Genomic DNA, 19,377 nt, shown 5'->3' with positions numbered 1-19,377 from the left:
CTGTAAGTAAAGTAGATAAATGTTTTTCAGGAGAATCCGATCTTTGGATAGTAAATAAACCAGAAAACTCTACAAAGATAAATCTTTAAGCTGTTTAAATCATCAGCTGCTAAACCTAGTTGCAGAATTTTGCTTTCTGTAGCTTTGAAATATACAGTTATTTTGCAAAATGCCTCAGATATTGCATCAATAACCCTTTCACTTAATTCCTGATGCTATTTCATCTTCAAATTAAATCGAATGCAATACTGATTTAGTACATTCCTATTTCAGTTTGTAGGCTTTCAATTGTGTCTTCCATAGCTCATAGTTAGTTGAAATTTGCACCCAAAAATCTCCTCTTTTGACCTTAAAAGTGTACACAGTACATGACACATTAAGGGGTTAAAGAGCAAAGGTTGACCTCTGACTTCTCCTGGAAACTTCTGTGTTTTCCAGTTTCTCTGTCAATAATTTTCTGGGGGAGGGGGTTTAAGTCTTTTTGTGCACAAAATTTCCAGCTGCAAAATCATATCTTGATATTATTCTTGTGATAAATTGCAGAAGCATATGTTAAATTGCAAAGCCATGGGGATATAGGATATTATTGTACACAGTCCAGCAGCTTCACCGTCATTCTGTCCACCAAAATATTTCTGTGCTAACTTTTTGCTAGAGGATGTAAATGTATGCCATTTTAAAAAAAGGACAAAAATACTTCAGTCACATATCTTTCTGCCTTCATTGCTGAAGTTCTCTCCAAGATTACCAAGACCAGAAATTCCCATCACCTTGTATTCTGAATCAGAAAGTGCATTGCCCCACTGAAAATCCAAGAGTGGATGAAGGATTTTGTTTGTAGTTTACTAGGCTGTGAAATACCCCATCCTAAAATGTGACTATGAAGGTATGATGAAACCGTTGCAAATTTTTCCAGGATTTTAGAAACCTGTTAGTGCTGTGGGCTATTTCTCTTCTTTTTCTTTTTCAAAGGTCTGGACTGCTGACCTTGTGCGTCGAAGGTCAGTTTTCAAAGCTGTAAGGATACGAAAACAGCATCAGTAAACTCTGTAGCACATATCAAATGTGTAGCAGTAGGTCTTATTAGCACTCGTTTGAAAGAGCCTGCATAAATCACCTGACGCTTTGCCATCCATGTGTCATGTGGGGGGTCCATGTTGGTTTTTATGCCTGATAAACTATAAAGTGAGTGGGCTGGTACAGGACGTCACCTCAGTCCTTTGGGAATGTCCTTCAAAACACCTGAGGCCTTTTTACCCTATAGGTTGCGAAGCGCTGCTTCTGAGATCACAAGATGCATAATTATTCCAAAGTTCTTTTATTTTTATTTTAGAAAGTTGTGTTTGAAGGGTTTTGTTATTAGCATTAAGCTATGTTTTTAAGGCCTGTGGACAAAGGTGGAAATCTTTGGAATTTTTTTACAAGTCATGTGGTATAAAGGAACAGTATGTTTCAAAAACGTCTGCTGTCAGATGTGAGATGGTGATGAATCTTTGTGGTGGTTAGAGGCAGTTTAAACATTTGGTTGTGCCATGCCACCATGACACTGTGCTCTGGATGCCTTTCCTCCAGAGATTAGCGTGAGGAAATCACTCATTTCACTCAGCCCCAGCACACAAACAGGGACTCTTATCCCAGAAATGAAAGCATGTTTAAAGGAATTCTGTTCCTTGAAACAGACCATCTTTAACCTAGGTAATTCTAAGATAAAATTAATATTGCTTCCAATCTCCTTCCATGAATCTTCAGTCTCTTTTCCTATTTTTGCTATATGTAGTTATGTATAATCCACAGATACATTTGGCATGAAAATAGTTATATTCTAAAATCATTAATCTTACATAGGTTGTCATATGATGGACATTAATGCTGGTGGAGAGATGGAGGACAGATTTCAGTTTCTTGAGCAAGCAGGGCCAAATTTCTCCTCTGATGCTGAGTTTTAGTAGCTAAGGGCAAAATTTGGATCTGGGATTTCATTTTCCCCTACAGTTTGAACAGAGAGTTCATTAATGATAATGGAAGTTCTGTGTGAAGTTGGTGTTCAAAGCAGGCTTGGGTTTCTAAACGACCGTTTCAATATTAACAGAAGAAAATCACTTTGTGGCAGGATTGAAGTCATGGGTAGAGAGAAAAATCATGAGGGGAGAAAAAAGTTAAGAAAGAGAGAAGAAATCCTAGAGAATCCTAGGTAGAAAAATCTACTGCTTATTCGTCAATCCAGTCTGTCATAAAATGAACGTATATGGTTTATTTACATCAATTTTATCTGTAGAAACCACAGAACAGTTTTCTAATATGCATGCCATAAGCTTCCATTGAATAGTGCCTCTAGTGTGCAAATGGAATACATTGCATTCCATTTGATCAATACCTATATAATGTTTTGAAATAAACACTTTACCTACAATTATATAGTCTAGTTAATATTCATGGTTATGCATAATTATAAAGTTGTCATTTCAGATGTTGGGCCATGGGAAAATGGTATGTTGAAATAATCACAAAAAGAGGAAAGGAAGAAAAGTGACTCTGTTGTTCAAGTAGGAGATGATGATTTCCATAGTGCTAGGAAACATTATTTTATGTGTCTTTGCTTGGTTTTAATAAATTTGCACTTCTGCTGTGAACTGATTTCATGTAAACTGATAACATAGAATTGGTTTTAAACAAAAGATCTTCCTGGTACTAATCTGAGATAATTTTCACATGCAGCATGCAAGACCTTCCTCACTGTATTTGGCAAGTTACAAACTTTAATCCTAATATGAATCCACATTTTTAAAGTTTTGACTCAGACCACTTTTAACATTTGCTTTTCTGCAAAGAGGCAGGAAAAGTATTGCTTAGTTTTTAAACATTCTTAGGGTTTCAAATTTTTCTAAATGCTTGATTAAGGCTCTTTATTTTCTTCTGCAAGGTTTTTGATACTTAATTTTTCTTAATTTATCACATATTTATGTATGTAACATCCCTACACTGGAAGATTAAACAGTATTTCATATTGCAACGTAAGCAGTGAGTTAATTGCCATACTTAGCATTTTTAGTGACTGTAGGTGCTTAAAAGAATATCTAAAAAGTAAAACTTAGGTGAGAGCTTGAGTATCAGTGAGATATAGTTTTCTTTCATGAACCTGATCTGCTACTTCCTGCTTACGGCAGGAAAAGATGAATTTATATTTATAAACCTGAAACTATTACTCTCTGATATTCCGATCACAGCAGCAGCCAGGTCTCAGTCAGTGGTATTGACACGACAGATTCTACCTATGTTAAAAAAAATGTTCTCTGTCCAGTGCTCAGGGCTTTCTACTGTCATATGCTGTGAGTAAAATGCAGCTTTCTAAAGCCTCACAGCACCAGTATTTTCTTAAAACAGTTATCATGTTTCTGTTTTTCTCAGAAGCACTCTGTTGAGATACAGTAAGTCAGACAGGGCTGGTAAGGAGCTGTATGCAATGAAGAGAGGTAGAGCAGCATGACCCAGGGGGACTCTTGTGATGGGAAGGTGGCATTCTTTACCGAGCAATCTGCTCTGAAGCCCTTGCTTTTGGCCCAGTAGGTAGACAATGCGTTTGCACACTATTCAGGCTTAAGTCCCCTCCTCCTCACTCTACCCCATGTCGTAGATCCAAAATAGAGCTGTTTGTGGAGAATTATGTAGCTGACATATGATTCCTCACTGCATGTCTACAAGTTCCTGTCATCTAGCTCCGAATTCTGTAGCAAGCATCATTTAACATTGCTAAATATTTTTCATTGTTAAAATCCAATTTTTGGATACCCGCTATTTAAAACATCTAGCTCACTAACTGCAAAATCTATAGGAAAGTCCTTATAACTTCAAAGACTCACTTGATCCTCGGAGCTGTTGTTAATGGAAAACTGTCTCTGTTACAAGCAAATAAGGCACTTAATGCATTCTTTTTGGCTGTGGTGCTATTTTTCCTGTGGGTTTTGAAAATGACCTTCCTGTAAGCATCAAGGACTGTAACTTTTCAGATAAAGAAACTTGTTCTTGTTTTAAATCTATGCCAGGTTCATTCCCCTATAGCCCACAGTTTTCAAAAGCAGAAGAAAAAGTAATCCAGAATTAAAAAAATAAAAACCCCTCCGTTTCCAGAACGAAGTTACCCTGTCAGCTTGCCTTGGGCCTTAGGTGGAGAAGTGGAGATTAAAGAGTCAGTATTCCTTTTCATGTTTCGTCTGCCAGTTTTGCGAATGTAGAAAGAGTACTTGTGGCTGCAGCTAAGTATCCAACTGTAGTATTAAGTACAGCAATTTCATCCTTGTGCAGTAAATTAAAAATATTCTTATAAGTTTACTGTGAGAGGAGTTCAGTATCAATACCATCCAGTCATTGATAAAGGTATTTCAAGGAGAGGGGTGAATAGCACAGCAGATGTAACCTCAATATTTTCACCATTATAAAGAGCCTCTTTGTGAAGCTGTGTGAATATGTAAGATGATCTCATCATTTCCTATTTACTCAATACTTACCTGAATACGCAATATAGTGTAGCTTTTAAATGCATATGCACATGAGTAAAATGTCCTTTTGTAAGAGACTTTGCTAAAAGACTGCTTTTGATACACAATTTCTTCATCTCCTCTTCAAACTGAATTAAGCTACTTCCTTCTTTTAAAACACAACTCACTATTTAGAAGCTTTGGCTTTGATTTCTCAGAGCAGCCTTAGAGGAAGTAACTATGTTCTTTTTCTATTTGTAACCATATTTCTGAAGACAAACTTGTACTGATTTATTTTAATTTTCTAACAGAAATAGGTTCCTGCAAAGAACACTGACTGTTTCTTCTTTTTCCCCCTCCTTCATTCCGCCACTACAAGAATATTGCTGTGCACAAAGCTACCAAGGAAAACTGAAATCCCTCTGTTGGGAACTGTGGACACAGCAATATATTCATACTTTGAGAAATAAGTGAGGATTTTTTTATTATTATTTCTTAGCATGACATACTGTGCACTTTTTGCATGCCAACCACTGAATTCAAATTGAGGGACTAGGTAACATTTCAGCAAATTTTAATCAAGTTTAGCATCCACCATTTTAGGGAATATATCTGTGCAGCTGACATAAAGGTCACCAGTTTTAAAACATTAACCCTCAGTTGGTCCCTTAGATTAAAGAGTTTGTATATGTGTGTATATATATGTGTGTGTATATATATGCGTGTGTATATATATATATATAAAAATGATATAACCCAATCCTGCATAATCCTGTCACATGCACCACCCCACCAATGTGGTCACAAGTCTCACCTTCTCTGCCATACTGAGTACTCCATGTGTAATAAAATAGAAATATAAAATTAATTGCACTGCTCAATGAGTGAGACATTTGCCTGAAAACAAAACATCCTGAAAATTCAGGATGTAATCTACGTGGCATTACATTTTCAGAAGTTTATGCTAACCTGAAATGCACAGTCTGTTGCTAGTTTGAAAACATAACTTCACAATCAGAGCTTAGAGTGGAGCGATTCTTTGCTTTCATTTCTTCTCAAAATCAGTAACTTTATTAATGGACTCTCTGTACCTGCAAACTGAAGATCTTTAAAGTGAAACTGGGCTTTACGCAGTAACACTAGGTTATCAATAAACTGGATAGATTTCCCTCCCTGATTCCTCCTTCTAATTGCTTTTTTTGCCTCAAAATTCTCATCTAATTTCTAAGTTGTAGGTTGGCAATGCCAGCAGTTAAAAAATACTGTAAATTAGAAAACATTTCAAAATATTTTTTTTTGGTATTTTCTTTCATCACATTTAGAAATTTCTTTCCAAGGTATACTGTGAATTTTCAGAACTGACTTGGGGGTGCTTTGCACACTCTCAAAGGAGGTAAGAACCAGATTTAGCAGCACAGTGCAGCTTGCCTGCCAAAGAATCTCTTTATAGAGAGAATTTTTATATTGAATCGTGGGACTTCTTTCAGAGTGTGGTCCACAAATCTCTTATATGAAATGTGCTTTAGACAGATGCAGCAAGGAAAATTTTGTGGATCTGGTAATATATCTGAGCTGGCCAAAAATAGAGGGGGAATTTGCAGGTAGATGAACTTCACAGAAAGTTCATTTTTAATACAGTATTTCAGACATTCTTTGGATGTATTCTTTGTATTTGGGAGCCTGAACTCTGAGTATAGATGGTTTGTATATAGCTCTGATGTACTGAATTCTCATTCTTGAGAAAGCAGGCATCTTTTCCTCTTTTCCATAGTTCTGAAATGAATGCTCTGTTCAGTCCATGACACAGACTTTTCCAGGGGTGCAACAACCAATATAAAAGTTATTGAAGGATCAAGGACTTGTCTAGGATGACCAAAAGAGCTGGAGAATCTGAGTCCTTCTAACTATCACTATGCAGAACTGCAGTGTGCCCTGCAGCCACTGGCTAGTTACTCACCTGGTACTTTGATTTTCAAATGTGTATGTGGACAGTTGTCCTTTGGCATCTGTGTAGCATGGTAAACTCCCTAGATAAAAAACTGTTCCAAGGAAGGCAATAGTTTATTTAGTAGGTACAAGTGCAGATAGCTTTTACTAGTTCCTGCACACAACTGTGGGTATTTATGTTTCCAGAAGAGAGATAGTATCGCTCCACACATCAGTTTGACACTCAGCTGTAAGCAGAGTATTTTGAATGTCCTGTTTTACTGAAATGGAAATGCCTACCATAATCAAAACTTACAGCAGTGTTTTTCTTCCCTTATTCTTCATAACTGGTGAAGTTGGGCTAATTTATGTGAGATTGTTTTCTAAAGTGGCTTACAACATTGGTTTGACAGAAATGCTGGGTAGTCAGTTGCTCATATTTTATCTTTATTCTGCTGTATAATGAGGTTTTGAAGACAATGAATTATCGTAGTAGAAAATTTAGAGCTTGAAATACAAAAGTAAAAATTTAGGGAAATATTGATATCTGCTAGAAACTAGCTTAGTTCACTAGAGTCTGCTGAGAAACAACAGGACCCAGATACAAATATTTGTTTATATTAGAGCTGAACACAACTTGCACTTCACATTCACTTTATATGGCACTATTTTACATGCATATTTTTCTCTAGTAGTTGAAAAATTGCAGTGGGGATTGGGGGATACTTCCAAGGTAAGGAAACATCACTGTTTGTACGGCTGCCTTTGTAAACATCTTTTTCTGTAGATATCTGCTGTACACGGATTTAGATGTAGATACATTTATATGTATAATTGGGGGTATAGACATTTGGTTAACTTGAAAGCTCCAAAGTGTCGTTTGTCACATTTATGGCAGGAACTTTAACTGCCTTAAATACTTAGCCTTTTCCAAAGTGACTTTTTTCTTTCCTCTCTACAAAAAACACACAGAAAAAGAAAAAAAAAAAAGAAAAAAAAAAAAAAAGAAAAAAAAAATAAAATGTACTTCATGAAACTATTGTATATGAAGCACTTATTAGCCGTAATTAAATGGACAATATGAATTTACTACGTCTTTAGGACTCTGGCTTGTTCTGGTTTAGAGCAAGATGATTAATGCAAATACATATTACTTGAGATAACCATTTAGCAGCTAATTTAGCCAAATTTATTACAGCAGTTAGAGGTTTTTCATTTTAGCAGACGGAGACAAGGACATGACAAAAGCGGGCGGTGAATGTGAAGGCACACTGCCCTCTAGTGCACGAAGCTTTGTGGGAAGAGTGACAAATGCGGGCCGGGAAAGGGATCCAGCAGCAGCCCTGCGCACGTTTTGTGTAGTTTACAGGTTTTATAAAACCATTCCGCTCCCTTCCACTGAAGGATTTGCCTTTGATTCCCTTCTCCTGACACGGAAGAATCAGATACAAAACAAATCCGTTTCAACTTGGCAATATTTTGGCTGAAGCGTTACTTTAAACATCTGTATTTTTAAGCCGTCTTGCTGTGAGCATTTAATAGCACCGTTTCACGTTACTGATTGCTTTTACTTCTCTCTCTGTTTCTTAGCACATTTCAAGCATCGGAGAGAGCTGTCGCTCTTTGCCTCTAACCAAGCCATTCTGTGACTCCCTTAGGCCTCCTTCTCAGCCTGTTGGTGGATTTACTTTGCTCTGGTAGAAAGTAAATTCTCCAAAGACTTTTCCCCCTCTGACCAGTGGAGATTTGGTTCATCTGAGAACTGTAAATTCTGTTTGACAAGATCAAAGAAACAGATGTATAAGTTCAGTGGTTGATATTGCCTGCAATGAGGAGAAATGATCAAAGCAGCAGGGGTAGAGTATCTTCCCAAACCTTTCAAATATCCAGAATCTCAAAGAGGTCTACCTAGGAGCTATGAATAAATCACATATAAATTTGCCTCTTTTTTTTCCTTTTCTTTTTTTACAGTTTGACATTGAGTGCATTGGAAATGTCCACACAGCAATAAGTATTCTGAGAACCGTAGAGATTTGTAGAGGATTTTTTTTTTTTTAATTTCCTTTTTCCACTAGAGTTTCCAAAAGCAGATTAAAATTATACTTTAAAAACTTCTAAAACATGTGGCTACTTATACTGAACTTCAGATCCTATTTGTCATCTCAGTGGCATTAAATCCAAAGGAAGCCAGGTCTCTTCTGATTACACTTGTGGCACGTTGTACAGTGAAGGTCATTTTACCACAATTCTAACATGTACTCTATCTTGCTTGTGTTTTGTTTGTATTTTCCTGTCAGTGCTGAATAAGGGTCAGTGTGTAACAAAGTATTACCGCTGGATGCAGAAGAACGGAGGTTATATCTGGATACAATCTAGTGCAACCATAGCTGTCAACGCCAAGAACGCAAGTGAGAAGAATATCATTTGGGTCAATTACCTCCTTAGGTAGGTCTCCCAGTCACTCCTCTCGCTTGAACTGCTGTCTCTGTTGCTTGTCTCTGCCGGTGAGAGGTCTAGGGAAAAACAACAGTCTGCTACAGAAAGTTAAGAAGAACTTTTTGTATAGTCCACGTCAAAAGTCTTGCCATTTTGTTATAGTTATTGAGGCATCTGTCATAGCTCATGAAAATATTCTTGAATTATTATGCTGCCTCAGTCTTGAAATAAACCCTCCACCTGCATGCCCTGAAATCTACTCAATCTGAGCTCAAAGATAAAAATTATCCACACCAACTTCTAGTAGCTGTTTTATAAAATCTGGTGTGAAGTGTTTGGCACTGTTTTATTTAGATATTAAAAATTCAGGGAAACAAACTGCTGGTATGCCAAAAAATAAGCTATCTCTGAAAGGCATTTGCCAGTTCACTCCAGAGAGAGGAACTTCCACAGGATAAAAAAAGGCTCAAACTACTTTGTTGTTCCTATAAGCATCAGAAAATATTCACACTGAAAAATGCATAATAGGATTTTAAAATGAAAGTATTATTTTAAGCTATTAGAACTATTTTAAATAGAAATCGTAGTAATGGCTTGAATGAAAGGCTGTTCCCTGAGCAATTCTGTTTTACTGAAGTATTTTTAAAGGACTGGTTTCGGAGCTCAAGAGAAAACCAACAGTCACTGAGAGACAGTGAATTATAAACCTGACCTTTCTCATCTGAAAGTACCTTTCAACACATTCTGTTTTGTGAAAATGTTCGACAAGATTGGGAGATTTTCTGTTTCATTCCAAAGCAGAACAAACAAACAAATAAAATTTGAAACCTTGAGACTGTGATGAAATGCAATTGTCATTTTCTGGCCTGTTCTCCTTTTAAGTTGCTTGTCATGGTTTGTTAAATTCCCTTTGATGCCATGAGAGTTCAAAGTGATGTCTAGGGGTTAGATTGTGACTTATTATGCCAAGTCCAGCAAGCCCTGAAGAGACTGTGCCTGCCTAAACTTGCATGTTGAAATGCTTTTGATTCCCCTTTTGGGGAAGAGAAGGAAGCAACCCCTGGCAGGAGAGCATTGAAGGGGTACTGTGGGAAACCTTGCATGGCAGTGGAGTTTTCACTGGGACTTGCAGTTTTTTGGCCTGATGTGATTTAGCACAGCCTTTTCTGAACATATCCTTATCCTGCTACTTTTTTGTCTCTTTTTTGCAAGTGTGAGGCAGAATGCAGCATTTCAAGAGGTCAGCTTAAGGCTGACAATTCTGAACTGGAAGTACAGCTTCACTGCCCGGGTCCTTAACGGGGCTGAAAAATGCCCAGAAATGTTCTCCTATTTCCAGCTCTAGCTGTAAAAGTTGTCCATAAGAATTATGAACAGCTGCCTCTGTCCCCTTTGCTCCTTTCCAGACAACAGGTGAACCTAGTCCACAAACACCCCACAAAATAATTTTCTCTACAAGCAGAATATACTTAACAAAAAAAGAAAAGCAGTATGGTCTTCCCTAGGTCTCCTCTCAGAACCTGATTTTTCTAGCATAATCCGTTCACCAGTCTGTTAGAGAAATATTAACATCTTCTCTGAATTTGTATTTTTAATTTAGATTTCTCCTTGTACTGGAATCCACAAAAGATCCAAATGTCCAAATAATATTTTAATAACAGATCAAGGCATAATTATGTCTACCCTTAGCAGGAGTACTGGTCTGTATACATTTCCATGCATTAGAAAGTATGATTCAGCTGTCTGTAAAAGGATAGACTAATTACAGTGACAGGGAGGATTAATGCTGTTCTTGTTCCAGCAACTTGTTATTCACAGTGTGAAAGCCCTCAAACATCTTTTGCTTGGAGGGGGCAAATTTGGGGACTGCCCTGGGATGTGACAGAATAAAGTCACTTTGTCAGGACAAAGCCATAAAGATGATAATTGTAACGTGGCAACTCAATGTGAACTGTGTGAACTCTGAGTTTTCACAGTACATTCTAAGAGGCTGAATATGAGCACACTGTCATTGTGTTAGTGTGTCAGGCACCCCCAGTGCTGCCTCATATTGTTCTATGCAGGACTCTGGATTTTCTGTTTTACCAGACTTGAATTTCAACTGCATGGAAATGCTCACCTATTCAACGTTATTAAAGACTTCGTTATTTTTAATATTCTCTACCACTTATGTTTAGCTATGTCTGTTCCCTTGCATTTCCATGCATTTAAGAAAGGAACACATTTTAAAAGGTACAAACCAGGCAAAAGCATAGCGTTGTCGTTTTCTTCCATTTCCCTGGCAGTGTAGCTTTTTTAGATTGCAGTCATGTTCACTGCTAACAAGTCACAGGTGAGCACCACATGAGCAGATGAAGATATGATTATAATGGGTGTGTTGACAGTTCTTTATCCCTAACATATGCATCTTAACATGCACATGTGCATCTGTCACATAGTTAGAGAGGTTGTTTTTGGTTTCTTGCTGATGTGGATGCATGTGCACAGTGTTTAAAAAATATATAACCTATTTTATCTAATTTTTGGCCGGATTCTTTGGAGCAGTGGTCACTCCTTTAGCATTAGCTGAGCACATTCTTAATAACTTCATGCTTGATTAAAATGTGAAAAACTGGAATGTTGAGAAAAACTGGTGTTGAAAGGACTCTAGTAAGGTTGATAGAGAACATTTCTACAGAGATAACTCTAATAGACATAGCCAGTGGGAGAGAAACAGATTGGAAAAGTTAAAACACCCTCTCTGTCCTCCCAGGCAAAGTAATGGGATCAAAATCAAGATATTTTGTTGTTGGATGATTACACAGTGTAGCTTTACTGCTAAGTATCACACAAGCCATGATGTCCCACTTCAGCAAGGATGCTTTGATAGCTCTAAAACTTCACTAGAATCAAACAAGGTTTAGTGCCTGGTCAATAAAAGCATTTGACTGCAGTATTAAAATAAACCTTCACAAAATCCCTGCTGTGAAACTCTGAAGCCAAAAAATATGTTTCTATGTCTGTTCTGCTATTCTTACTATTTATGTTCTTTGTTCCTGAACTTTGATATGAAAAGACGAAAAAATGAAACTGCAAATCATCCAATTGTGTTTGTATTTGCTGTATCCTCTTCAGTAACCCAGAGTACAAGGACACTCCAATGGATATTGCACAACTTCCTCATCTGCCAGAGAAAACCTCAGAATCCTCGGAGACCTCTGACTCTGAATCGGACTCAAAGGACAACTCAGGTAAGACACATGGTGTGCCTTTACACCCACAAGAGGTTCATATCCTAAAAGCCACACAGTCAGCTTTCCAGTTGCTTTTACTTCTCAAGTATTGTTACATTTTAAAATTAAATTGAAAAACCCTAGCAAAATCTTGTAATGACCATAGCATTTCCATTTCCTCAGAGTTCCTCTGCACTTTCTTCATGCATTCTTCCCTACATAGCACCAAACTAAATATTTGATTTCCCCGCTGTGCTTATGCCCCCTTGTGCAGAGGACTTGGGATTGCAACTGTTAGATAAAATTCAAGTTCTTCTCTTTCCAAAGTAGGCAGACATTATGCAGAGTGGTGTGTACTGTCAATCTTTATGCCTCTTTTCCCTGTATAAATACATTCTTGAAGAGTCTCACTAGGGGGCAGTGAAGATTGAAAAATTTGAGTTTTCTTGGGTTAAAAGTTATACTTAATTAAAATGTGTGAGTTCAAGAACTTGTTTCTAAGCTCTTTAAGTCTGGGGCTTCAGCTGTTTTTTTTAAAAGCTGAGTGTATTTGTCAAGCTCTATGTATAAATTAGTCCTACAGATGGTCCAGTGCACAGATGGTTCACACATTCCCTGTTAGTTTTAACAGTGGTTACCTAGGCACAGGTGCAAATCATCTGGCCTTGAAAGAAGTGTGTTTTCCTGTAGCCCAGGAAGTAGATGTTACTCAGTTGATGCATGTAGGATACATGGATGGATGGATGGATGGATGGATGGATGGATGGATGGATGGATGGACGGACGGACGGACGGATGGATGGATGGACGGATGGATGGATGGATGGATGGATGGACAGATGGAGGATAGATTATAGATAGATAGATAGATAGATAGATAGATAGATAGATAGATAGATGATTTTTCTCTCGTGTCTATGACAACAACCAAAAACAGTCTAGAGAAAATGGATCACAGTGATATAAATCAAGAAAAAGCAAGAAGAGGATCAGGATATTATATTATATTATATTATATTATATTATATTATATTATATTATATTATATTATATTATATTAATTATATGGCTGTTCTCTTTCCTCTTTTGCTTTTATTTTTTCTCCTTTGACAGCTTGGTTTAAGGCAATGTGCAGGCTTTTTGTTGACTACTGTGACTGGGAATTTCTTCATCCATTCCCAGTGCTTCCTTTATGCTGTCTTGTTCCTAAACAGGCAAATAACACATATGTGGAGAATAGTTTGCATTTCCCATATGCACTGGAAGTTTCTCCAGGTCAGAACATGGGAAGTACATGTACATTCATGACTTCCAAAGCTGATGCAGAACAAGACAGCATTCCAAAGGTGCACAGATGTCTATATCTCCGAAAGGAGATGTCTGGGAGTCTTGGAAGATGGAAGACACAAGGGCTTGTTTATTACAAAGGAATTAAATAGAAATTACGAAGGACCTGAAATTGGAGCAGTATTTTGGATGAAACCAACAAGTTCAGTTCAAACTGTGATATAATCCCAGGCAAATATTGTGTAGCTTTATACCACCTCACTCTAAGACTCCTCTTCCCCAGCTAGAAAACATGACCTTAAAAGAAAGCATCTTCAAAAAAAGGAAGAAAAAACTGAAGGAGAAATTCAGGCCTAGGTGGAACAAAAAGCTGGATGAGACTTAGGGGTTTATGGCTGCTACTTTGTTCCTGTAGGTTTTATTTTTCAAAAGGAAGTGTTTCTCTGCTGCTGCTCACACAAGCAAAGTCCCACTAAGTGACTTATGAAGTGTAGTGTCCTGAATGCTCAGGCAGCTTTCCTGTTAAACCCACCTTCAGGACTTCTGGGAAATAGTTTGGTGTTGACATGGCTCCAGAAGTAACCAATATCTTTTCAGGCAAACTGGTCCTTCCCCTCTCCACCTAAAACAAGGATATTGAAAAGGGTAGTACTTGGCTCTGATGAGTGAAAAACGTCTTTCATTAGGCAACAAAAGATTTCTGGCTGGTCTGTAAAGGACGGGGTTTCCTGAAACCTTTTGTGACCCTTTCAAACACAGTGTGATAATGGAGCATATTCAGTCTCAAAGCTGCTTTGGCTCTCCAAGTCCAGTAGGCTAAAGTGTTTATCTCACCCGTATTAGAATTATAATTAAATGAATTCAGGCAAGAAGAGTGACAGCTTCTCAGTGCTGTAGCTGTGCTATTTTCAGTGGTCTTTAGATTATTTGGATCAATAAAGAATTTAATTCATTGGCTGATTATTTTTTCTATATTTTTTAATATTTCTTGTCCTTCAGGAGTATGTGAGAAGACAGGCTAGCAACATAGCAAAATTGTTCTAACAATAAACTGGTTTATTCATTCTTTTTGACTGGTTTATTAATTCATTCAGATTTTTACACAGGAGTTACTTCTCTCACACAGGAGAAAATCAGCGGTAATTTTACTGCAGCCAGAGACTCTATGCCACTTCAGAAGTGGCAATGGTCAGAGGAAAATGAGATGAGAGTACTAGAATCTTCATTAGTAAATAGTGCTACATGTAGATGCCTGCCCACTGTAGGAGAACACGGATGTGAAAGAACAATCACCAGAACATAACGGTGATAATGGGATTTTTCGCTGACTCCTCTTTGGATGGCACGGCTACAATGCCATTGTGCTCACAGCTGTCAGCATGATTCTTGTCCAGTGAGCAGATGAAAAGGTCCCCTCAATCGAGGTGCAGCCATATAGCATAGAATTCTAGTGCAGTAACAGTCCCGAGCCAGGGACATTCATTCATGGTGATCAAAACTCTCCCAACACAACACTGAAAAAAAAAAAATGCAGCTCTACACAAGAGAATGTCTTTTGCCAAAAAAGGTTAAAGCAATTTCAATCTCATTGGTAGGTAGAAATCTGGACTTGGATTATACTATTATGTTCCTATTGCTAATGCTTTGTTTCGCTTTCGTTTTGCTCCAGAGGACAATGAGAACTCAAAGTCAGATGAGAAAGGAAACCAGTCAGAAAACAGTGAAGACCCTGAATCTGACAGGAAAAAGTCAGGAAATCAGTCAGATAATGAAATGAACTGTAATGAGGATGGGAACAGCTCCAGCAACCAGGACAGCAGGGACAGTGATGACAGCTTTGAAAACTCAGACTTCGAGAATCAAAAGGCCCCTGAGGACAGTTTTGGCACTCTTGGCTCTATGCAGATCAAGGTGGAGCGCTACGTTGAGAGTGAGTCAGACTTGCGGTTGCAGAACTGTGAATCACTGACTTCCGACAGTGCCAAGGACTCAGACAGTGCAGGTGAAGTAAATGCCCAGTCTTCCAGCAAACATCAGAAGAGGAAGAAGAGGAGAAAAAAGCAAAAGGGTGGCAGCATGACCCGGAGAAGGCTGTCAAGCACCTCAAGTCCAAATGGACTTGATTCAGCTTTGGTGGACCAGCCCCAGCTGCTCTCGTCACCAAACAGTGCCTCAGTGCTCAAAATTAAAACAGAAATCTCAGAACCTATCAATTTTGATAATGATAGCAGTATTTGGAATTACCCACCCAACAGGGAAATCTCAAGGAATGAATCACCCTACAGTATGACCAAGCCCCCCAGTTCCGAGCACTTCCCTTCCCCCCAAGCCAGCAGTAGTTTACATGTCTCCATTCCAGACTCTGTTCTCACTCCACCAGGGACTGAAAATACTGCCAGCCGTAAAACTCAGTTCAGCACCTCATCCAACTCGGCCTTGGCTCCAGTGTCCTCTGACCCTTTGTCACCCCCACTTTCAGCATCTCCAAGGGACAAACATCCAGGCGGTCCCACAGCGTCCAACTCTTTGTTGTACACTGGGGATCTGGAAGCTCTTCAGAGGTTACAAGCAGGCAATGTGGTGCTTCCTTTGGTTCACAGGGTAACGGGAACCCTTGCTGCGACCAGCACTGCTGCTCAGAGGGTCTACACCACTGGCACTATTCGGTATGCTCCAGCTGAAGTTACCTTAGCCATGCAGGGCAACCTCCTCCCCAACACCCATGCTGTTAACTTTGTTGATGTTAACAGCCCCAGTTTTGGTCTGGATCCTAAAACACCGATGGAAATGCTCTACCACCACGTTCACCGACTCAATATGTCGGGACCGTTTGGAAGTGCTGTGAGCGGGGCCAGTCTGACCCAAATGCCTGCAGGGAATGTGTTCACAACTGCCGAAGGACTTTTTTCCACTCTTCCATTTCCTGTGTACAGCAATGGCATTCACACTACACAGACTCTGGAACGGAAAGAGGATTGAAATACGACCACATACTGTGTTCAGTGTTATACTCTGAGGCATAGACTGTGTTTTAATTTAGACCTTTAATTCTAGCACTTTGAATTTGAGCAGGTCAGCTTATTATCTCAATATGATGGTCCCCATTTCATTCCCTTTCTCTTTAACTTGACTTATTCTTTAATGTAAAGATATTTTTTTATTTTTGCCTTCAGAGAGTCGAAGTACCAGTTGCCTGCCATTTTGTCTTCTTCTAAGATGTGTGTTTTTTTCCTTTGCATCTTTATTAAGATGCCTTTAATATGTGTATGCCTCTGCCATAGAATACTCAGTGTTGTGGTAAAGAGATTTTAAAGTGACAACCATTGGTTTTACTTCAAAATGATCTTGATATGATCAAGATTAAAAGAGACAAGCATAAACAATGTGCCCTGTTTGACTAAGTCAAATGAAAGGGGGGTTTTGTTCCTAATTCCTTTAAAATAGGGGATAGTATTTTAGAATTTTATGCAGAGTTTAATTCTCTTTTTATGGTTAAGATTTTCTTACTTGCACATAAAATAATTTGGGTTCTTAAAAAGTTAATTTCTGGCCTGTGATTAGAATGTTAAAAAGTTGGACTAAATGTTAATTACAGAAACTTTAACTTAATTTCTAAAACCATGGTGCTATCATTTATTAATCTGTAATGTCTTCATACAATATGCAGCTTGTGGGCTGGGTTTTTTGGAAAGAATGTGTTCCGTACTGGTTTATAGTGGGGTGCTGCAGTCTCCTTGGTTAGTTAAGACAAAAGCCCTCATTAACATTTGCTGCAGGACTTAAAATTTGTTACCTCCAAACTAACAAGCATAGCCTCACATCAAATTTAAATGGGTCAGGAAGCCTTTTTCAAAAAGAGCTTAAAAACAAAAAACTCAATTTAATTGACACGAGGAGCAGTTTCTTAGGTGCATATTGTTTTGCTTTATTTTTTTTCTCAGTGTAACTGAGGCTAATTTTACAACATCAAATAACACTTCAGAGTAAAAAAAAAAAAAAAAAAAAACCAAAAAAAAAGAGAAAAATAAAAGAAAAAAAAACCAGAAGAACTATTTAACATGGTTTTTTGTTTTTTTTTTTCATTTAATATTATAGAGGGAAGGTTGTAAATTTCTTTTTTGTTCTTTGATTTGGGTATTTTTTTGTTGTTTTCTTTTTACTTATTTCTAGTGTTGAAACCAATATGTTTTAAAACTAAAGGATGGGTTAATAAGCTTGAAATAGATAACTACAACTGAAAACTGCACATTAAGTAAAAGAAAAGAAATCTCCTATTTTGTCTTTGTTGCCAGAAATCACAGTGTAGTGTCAAACACTCCAAATGACTGTCAAATATAAATTCTTCTTCCACTCCATCTTTGGCAGCTGTTTGTTAAGGCATCTAATAACAGATGTGAGAACTGTAATGTGTACAATGTGTAAGTGTCCTTGGCTGTCAGTCCCATTGCAGTTTCAATGTGTGTTACTATATGCAGTATATACTAAGCTAATGTAGTTGTTTTGTCCTTTGTCTTCTCTGTGCTTTATCTCTAGTCTGGAGTGGTAAAGTCCCATTCCTGCAGTCCTAGTGAACCAGTGATTCTTGGGGGTTAGTGGTTTTTGTGTGGTGGCCTTCCTCTGTAATGTCACCTTATGCTGCTTCCACTGTCTGTATACCTTTTAATTTCTGCTGTTGCTTTGCTGTTGTGTATTCTCAAACCTCTCTCCCCCCCTTCCTTTCTCCCCTCCTCCTCCACATGTTTCCCCCTCTCTCTCGCTCTCTCGTTCTTTCTTCTTCACTCTCAGAGATAAAAGACTCTTAACTAGCTCAAGGTTAATGGAGCCATTTTTCCCACAGAGGAATTCTGGGTATGACTTACTCTTCCAGTGTACCCCACAATGCACTACAGAGTAATGCTCAGATATATTAAGCAAATTGACGCCATATAGCCTCAGTTGTTAACATTCCCAGAGTCCTTGTGCTCGAACTGTAAGCAGAGGGTGCATTTCTTTGGTTTTCTCCAAGGTAGGCTGGCAGAGCAATATGTAGGGCAATTACCAGTGAGATAGGAAATTCTTTCAAAGGTCAACTGGCATTGTTTTAAAAGGAAACTGAGCTTAGAATTGTCATATATATTCGCTTATGTGTGCAATGCTAATGTATTAACTCAGCTGTCCTTCGAATTTTTCATCACTCACTGCGTTGAGTCAATTTCTGCGGTAGCTTTGAATTTGAGAAGTAGGTCCAAGTCACAGAGGAGTGATAGCAAAAAAGGAATTGGATGCTAGAAATTTAATTAATGAGCTTTTAAAGGTTCCATGGGAAGGATTTATGTAGGTCTGAAAAAGGTGAGAAAGCTGATTGGGAAATTCAAAGTTTAATTTTGGAAGCTCTGCTCTAGCTATGGAACAATCAAAGGACTGCACCTATCAGCTACAAAGAACAGCTAGACAGCTGTTGTTGTTTTGGGTTTTTTTTATAAATGTTTCTGTGTTGTGTCAAAATGATTTCTGGTGATTTAAACTAACAGATAATCACAGCTGCTGTCTAAATCCATAGTGTTTAAAATGACAAAATGAAAAAAAAACTTCATTACCTGTGAAGACTGTGTCTGTGTTTTTAACTATTTCTTGTACAAATATATGAAATCTTTTATGAGGAGACTGGTGCCAAGTAGCTGAATAATGGGGAAAGGGATTCTGTTCGTATAAATCTTAGCAGTGTTACCAACTCTACAATATAAAAAAATTAAAATGTTAAAAACTGACAGCTATGGTACATTTATTTTGTGTTAAGCTAACCGAATCTAACTTCTTGAGTGCCTGGCTTATTTGAAACATTTTTTTCATTGATCATTGATAATGCTGCAAATCAGAAATGTACATACTTCATTTACAACAGGGTTCTTTTTATACTTTTGTAGATTCTCATACATGTCATACATGGTTGTCTTTATGTAACTTAATTTTTTTTCATCCCGCAGGTGCCATTTTCATAATAAACTTCTCTTGGATTTGTTACTATCTGGCATCATTTCTTTTACATATAACCATCCTGACTAATG

General features: G+C 37.9%; 1 protein-coding gene across 4 annotated transcripts in view; it reads left to right on the top strand.

Moving 5' to 3' along the window:
• NPAS3 (neuronal PAS domain protein 3) overlaps positions 1 to 18,916 on the top strand; it is a 596,430-nt gene extending 577,514 nt beyond the window's left edge. For all 4 annotated transcript variants that reach the window (XM_040067722.1, XM_040067721.1, XM_040067724.2 and 1 more), the window contains 3 exons: positions 8,696 to 8,843; positions 11,949 to 12,064; positions 15,003 to 18,916. In XM_040067722.1, coding sequence (XP_039923656.1) covers positions 8,696 to 8,843; positions 11,949 to 12,064; positions 15,003 to 16,312 — 1,574 coding nt within the window. In that variant the 3' untranslated portion in view covers positions 16,313 to 18,916. The remainder of the gene's footprint in view (positions 1 to 8,695; positions 8,844 to 11,948; positions 12,065 to 15,002) is intronic.
• Positions 18,917 to 19,377: the final 461 nt, after the last annotated feature.

The sequence above is a fragment of the Hirundo rustica genome, chromosome 6, assembly GCF_015227805.2.
Source record: "Hirundo rustica isolate bHirRus1 chromosome 6, bHirRus1.pri.v3, whole genome shotgun sequence".
Taxonomy (NCBI): Eukaryota; Metazoa; Chordata; class Aves; order Passeriformes; family Hirundinidae; genus Hirundo; species Hirundo rustica.
The sequence above is the reverse complement of the archived record's forward strand: the minus strand, read 5'-3'. Positions and strand labels throughout refer to the sequence as shown.